Source organism: Eimeria tenella, genomic scaffold (genome assembly GCF_000499545.2).
Source record: "Eimeria tenella Houghton genomic scaffold, Eth_scaff2, whole genome shotgun sequence".
Lineage (NCBI taxonomy): Eukaryota > Apicomplexa > Conoidasida > Eucoccidiorida > Eimeriidae > Eimeria > Eimeria tenella.
This window is the reverse complement of record NW_013541843.1, coordinates 444651-450799: the sequence shown is the minus strand read 5'-3', so window position 1 is coordinate 450799 and position 6149 is coordinate 444651. Positions and strand designations below refer to the sequence as shown.

General features: G+C 49.6%; 2 protein-coding genes across 2 annotated transcripts in view; one reads left to right on the top strand and one right to left on the bottom strand.

Moving 5' to 3' along the window:
- The window catches only part of ETH_00029160 (uncharacterized protein), a gene marked incomplete at both ends in the record, with an annotated part of 3790 nt that extends 3688 nt beyond the window's left edge, over positions 1-102 (top strand). The window contains one exon of the mRNA XM_013374274.1: positions 80-102. Within this exon, the coding sequence (XP_013229728.1) occupies positions 80-102 (23 nt within the window). The remainder of the gene's footprint in view (positions 1-79) is intronic.
- Positions 103-471: 369 nt separating this feature from the next.
- Positions 472-5951, bottom strand: ETH_00029155 (actin, putative; the record flags this gene model as incomplete). The annotated part of the gene is made up of 11 exons (XM_013374273.1): positions 472-519; positions 1211-1312; positions 1667-1740; positions 2192-2278; positions 2497-2566; positions 2976-3113; positions 3312-3495; positions 4210-4334; positions 5043-5165; positions 5504-5576; positions 5833-5951. The coding sequence occupies 11 exons, from the start codon at positions 5949-5951 to the stop codon at positions 472-474; spliced, it is 1143 nt and encodes a 380-aa protein (XP_013229727.1).
- Between the last annotated feature and the right edge of the window lie 198 nt (positions 5952-6149).

Sequence of the window (6149 nt, the reverse complement as noted above, 5' to 3'; positions counted from 1 at the left end):
GCACTACAAGCAGCAGCAGCAGCAGCAGCAGCACTATGCGCAGCAGCAGCAGCGATAGCGGGGGCCTCCCTCTCTGCAGGCGCCCCGAAGCAGCTCTATTAATGAGCCTCCAGAAGTGATAAATATATAAATTTATTTATTTATTTATTTATTTGTTTCTTTCTTTCTCAAATCCATCCGAGCTGGAGCTGCTGTTCGCCCGGTGCGAGTCGCACCCGCGAAAAGGAGACTGACTGCTAAGAGCTAATTTGCACCAATGTTGCTGCTGCTGCTGCTGTTACTGCTGCTGCTGCTCCTGCTGCTGCCGTTGCTTTCGCTCGAGAGCAGCAACTAGCTACCCGAGGGGCCGACTCGAGCTCGCCGCTTCCTAGTCTTCCTCGTAACAGTGTTGTAGCAGCAGCAGCAGCTGCTGCAGCAGCAGGCGCTGCAGCAGCAGCTGCTGCAGCGGCAGCTGCTGCAGCAAGTAAGAAGCTAGAGAGTCTTGCGGTGTAAAATGCTGGGGCCGCACTCCTCGTACTCCTGCAGCAGCGGCACAGCAGCAGCAGCACAGCAGCAGCAGCAGCACATTAAGTGTTACGAATGAGCTGCTGTCTGTAGCTAGCTGGGGCCAGGCTGGCCCTGTGGCCAGCTCCTTTCTGTAGCTAGCTGCTGCTGCAGCTAGCTACCTATTGAAGGCTGCTGCTGCTGCTGCTGCCGGCTAGCTGCTGAGTAGCCAGCTGCTGTTTGCCGCTGGCCATTCGCCAGCTAGCTAGCTGCTGTTGCTTGTGCAGCTAGCTAGCCCAGCTGTTGGCCACCTGTACACGGCAGCTAGCCAGCAGCTAGCTAGCTGCAGCCAGCGGCTAGCTAGCTGCAGACAGCAGCTAGCTCACTGCTGGCTAGCTAGCTGCAGCCCGCAGCTAGCTAGCTGTTGCCTAGCTAGCTGTTGGCTAGCTAGCTGGCTGTTGGCTAGCTAGCTGTTGGCTAGCTAGCCACAGGCTTGTCCAGTGAATCTTTGATTCGTTGGAAGTGCATTTCAAATCATTTTAAATCCTCTTTCCTTAATTCTTTTTAAATTCTTCTTTCGGGGATAAAAGACGGAGTGAAGTGGCTCTTAAATGCCTTCAAATAAAAGAACAAATGGGGCTTCTGGGGGCCCCCTGGGCCCCTTTCAGGGCCCCCAAAGTCCAGAAAGAAGAAAAAGGGGCCCCAAATGGTATTCTTTTTTTCTTACTTGTCTGGGGACCCACATCTTCTTAAAACTCGAAAGAGATGCCAAAATGGATCCGCCGATCCAAGTGGAGAACTTGCGTTCTGGGGGCGCGGAAATTCGAATCTGGGCGAAATGAAAGAAAATTAAACTTTGAAATTAAATTTTAAGAAGACAAATGGAACTTATCTCGCATTTTAAATGCCAAATGGACCCTTTAAAACTCTCCAACAAACTCAGGAACAAAACTCGCAAAAATAAATTTCTCTCGGAGAAAAACACGCAAAAATACCAAAAACACACTTCCAGCCGGAGAATAAACGACAAATGAAACCAATTGGAGAATAATTCGTAGAAATGATCAAATAATTGGTATTGTTTGTGAAACTTGGCAACTTTTTGAGGAAGTAAATGGAAAAAAAGAAGAAAAAAGAAGAAAAAAGGGGAAAAAACGAAAAAAAATAACAAAAAAGGACCCACTTTGATGTCTTTGGGAGCCGCCTTGCGGATCTCGTTAAGCAGCCGGTCACCGAAGCCGTGGAAGTAAGTGCTGCCTGCATAAATGAAAAAGAAATAAAATAAAAAGGGAAAACAAAGGAAAAAGAAATAAAATAAAGCATAAATGGGTCGCTAATTGTAAATTAAAAGTTAATTTGATTCAAAATGATGCAAGCAGCAAAAAAAAAACGAGAAAATAATCTTCCAGATTCGCAGCACCACAAACAAAACAACGAAAAGGCACTTAACACCCAAAACTCTGGGGCTGCATGCATGCATGTATGCATGCATGCACGTATGCATGCATGCATGTATGCATGCGTGCATGCATGTGTGCATGTATGCATGCAGGGGAGGCCCTGCGGGCGCGCCCGAGAGCCCCAAAGTGGACCCAGGTCTTCCGCGGCCTCACGCGCACGCATGCATGCATGCAGACGGCCCCACACCCTGCATGCATGCATGCATGCATGCGCGCATGCATGCAGGTTTCGGGGCTCTGGTGTTTACCTCCTGCAAGCACAATTTGGGAGAAAAGAGTCCGCCTGAGGTCAAGGTCAGCTCTGGAAATGGAATTGACGACCAGCTCGTGGACGCCTGAACGCAAACCCTAAACCCTAAACCCTAAACCCTAAACCCTAAAGGAATGAAAACAAAAATAAAACAGAAGAGAACAAGTCTTCCAACAGGCCGAAAGCCTCAGAAAGAAGACCCACAGCATCGCAAGCAAACAAAGCCATACAAGCACTGTTGCTGCTGCTGCTGCTGCTGCTGCTGCCGCTGCTGCTGCTGCTGCTGCTGCTGCTGCTGCGCACCTGGGTACTCGAGTCCTACGAGGGACGGGTGGAAGAGAATTTCGGGGGCCCTGTACCTCTCGGCCCCCACCTGCAGCAAAAGGAGACAAATAAAAATTCATTAAAGCATTTGAAGAAAATTAAAAAGAGACAATTAAATGAACTTAAAGAGATAATAAAGTCCTCTAAAACGTTTTTAAGAATATTAAATTGAAGAGAAGCATTTAAATCAATTACAAGAGACAATTCAAGGCAGGCACGCGCAGCAGACGCCGAAGCTGCCCATTCAGTAACCCTAAACCCTAAACCCCAAACCCTAGACCCTGAACCCTAAACCCCAAACCCTATACCCCAAACCCTAAACCCTGAACCCCAAACCCCAAACCCCAAACCCCAAACCCCAGACCCCAAACCCCAAACCCCAGACCCAGAACCCCAAACCCTAAACGTTAAACGCTAAACGCTAAACGCTAAACCCTAAACCTTAAACCCTAGTTCACCGAGATGGTGGTCCCGTCCGGCAGCTGGAAGGGATAGCCGCCTCCGCTTTTGTCTTGAGTTGTGATTTCTTCCTTTTGGGGATTGAAGGCCACATAGCAGGCCTGTTCTTTGATTTGGCGCACTATTTCAAACTCCGCCTGTCCCAAACCCCAAACCCTAAACCCTAAACCCTAAACCCTAAACCCTAGACCCTAAACCCTAAACCCTCCCGCCTGCACCTCCCCGCGGCGCTGGCCCTGGCGCCCTTGCGCCGCCCCGCCCCAGCCCACCGCCCCCGCACCGCCGGCGCCCAGCGGCGAGCGCCTAGGGTTTAGGGTTTAGGGTTTAGGGTTTACGGAGGTGTGGAAAATGTGCCCCGCCCTGCGCAGCAAAATCGCCAGCCGCTCCGTCACGTCCCGCCCCCCCAAGTCCGCACGCAGCACTGCATGCGCGAGCGAGAAGCCCTCGACCACGGGCACTGCGTGGCTCACGCCGGCCCCACAGTCGAGGACCAGACCAGTGGTTCGCCCGCTGCTGTAGCTGCAGCAGCAGCAGCAGCAGCAGCAGCAGCAGCAGCGGCAGCGGCAGCGGCAGCGGCAGCGGCAGCGGCAGCGGCGGGTGCAGGGGAGGGGAGGGGACGGGGGAGGGAGGAGGGGGAGGGGCAGCAGGAGTGGGAGCAGCAGCAGCAGCAGCAGCAGGAGTGGCAGCAGCAGCAGCAGCAGCAGCAGCAGAGAGGAAAGGCAGGAGAGGAGATTGGGGGGATTTAATGGGGAGGTGCAGGGGGGAACTTGGGGGGGACAAAAAAAGATAAAAAGGAGGGAAAAAGAAAAAAATAAAAAGAAATGAAAAAGAGATAGGTCGGGAAAATAAAAAGGAGACGAGTAAGGGAGAAGACGGAGACAAGGGAGGAGACAAAAAGGAGACGAAAAGGAAAGAAAGAGGAGACAAAAAGGGGCAAATAAGGAGACAAAAAGGAGACACATATGGGGACAAAAAACATACAAAAAGAAGAAGAGAAGGAGACAAAAGGAAGAGAAAAAAGAGACAAAAAGGGGACAAATAAGGAGACAAAAAGGAGACAAGTAAGGAGACAAAAAGGAGACAAAAAGAAGTGAAAAGGAGTCCAGAAAGAGTCAAAAAGAGTCAAAAAAGAGTCCAAAAAAGTCAAAAAAGGAGGAAAAAACGGAAAAAAGAGGAAAAAAACAGAAGAAACAGCAAAAAAGGGGACAGAGATAAAGAGACAGTGGGTTTTACAGAGCGAGGATGGGCTGGGCGGAAAAGAAAAGAGCTGGAGAATTAAAAGTTTCGAAAAATATCTCTGCAGCTTTTTCGCGCTGTCTCCGCGGGTTCAAGGCGCTCTCCGTGAGCAGCACTGGGTGCTGGGACACGCAGAAGGAGACAGGCGGAAATGAAGGCAAATGAGCGGAAATTAGGGGAAATAAATGCAAATAAATGCAGATAAGTGGAGATAAATGGAGGTAAACGAAGATAAAGGGAGATATATTCAACAACTGGAGACAAATGGAAAGAAAGGGAAACGAAAAGGAGAAAAAAGGAGAAAAAATGGGGAAAAAGGGACAAAAAGGAGAAAAAGGAGACAAAAGGAGACAAATGGAAATAAAGGAAATAGATTCAGACAATGGAAATAAATGGAGAAATGGGGACAAAAGGAGACAAAAAAGAGAAAAAAAGAAGGAAAAGAGAAAAAATGGAAAAAAAAGAGACAAAAGGAGACATATAAAGACAAAAGGAGACAAATTAGGGATTAGGGTTCAGAATTAGGGTTTAGGGTTTAGGGTTTAGTGTTTCGGGTTTGGAGTCACACAGTTCAGAATTAGGGTTTATGGTTTCAGCTGTGGAGTCCCACGGTCTAGAACCGGCTCTCAGGATTTAGAACTAGGGTTTAGGGTTTAGGGTTTGGAATTAGGACTTAGGGTTTGGAGCCACATAGTTTCAAATTCGGAATAAGGGCTTCGAACTAGGGCTTAGGCCTCGGAATTAGGGCTTCGAACTAGGCTTTCGAACTAGGGCCTAGGGCCCAGGGCTCCGGTTTAGGGTTTAGGGTTTAGGGTTTAGGGTTTGCGGACTTCTTCGGAGTTGACGTTCAAGTTGCTGAAGACGAAGCCCCACAGAGTCTCCATGTCCAGCCAGTCCTCCACTATGCCGTGCCTCATGGGGTACCGCAGCCGCAGCAGGCCCCGCATAGCTTCCTAAATAAATAAATAAATAAATAAATAGATAAATAAATAAATAAATAAATAAATAAATAATAAATAAATTAGTTGGAGTTGGTGGGGGAGGGGTTTAGGACGCGGAAGCAGAGGCGAGAGCAGCACGCACGGGGCAGCAGCAGCAGCAGCAGCAAATGCAGCAGCAGCAAATGAAGCGGAAGCAGCAAACGCTGCAGCGGCAGCTACAGTACAGCAACAGCCGCAAGTGTAGCAGCAGCAAGTGCAGCACCAGCAAGTGTAGTAGCAGCAAGTGTAGCGGCAGCGAGCGCAGCAGCAGCAAGTGCAGCAGCAGCAGCAGCAGCAGCAAAAAGGCTCACGGCTTTCGGCCCTACGAAGACATCTCCCTCTGCAGCTCCAGCCATGACTCTTTTGTGTTTTGGCCGCCCCACGCTGCAGCAGCAGCAGCAGCAGCAGCAGCAGCAGCAGCAGAGTTACGGCAGTCAGTAACGCAGGCGGCCTCCAAACCGACGCCCTAAACCCTAAACCCTAAACCCTAAACCCTAAACCCTAATTTCTGCATCCCACGCCCTTCGCTGAAAAGCCTCGAGAGCGATGCAGCCTCAGCAGCAGCCGTCCGCCCCGTGTCTGAAGTGCCGGAGCTCAAAACTCAGGGTTTAGGGTTTAGGGTTTAGGGTTTAGGGTTTACAAGGTGGGGCAAATTGCCTTGGGGGTGTCGTCGCCCGCAAAGCCGGTCTTCAAAAGGCCAGTGCCATTATCAATGACAAGAGGCTGGTTGGCAATGACTTCTTCGAAGACAGACGCCATTTTAGTTAATTAATTTAATTAAATAATTTAATTAACTAATTAATTTATTTAATTAATTAACTAATTAGTTTGTTTATTTGTTTCGTTCTGATTTCCGCGGCGTTTGTTGCTGCGGCCTGGCGCGGGTTTTGCTGCTGTAGCTGTTCTTCGCGCTGCCCGCGAGGCGACGCTGCTGCTGCTGCTGCTGCTGCTGCTGCT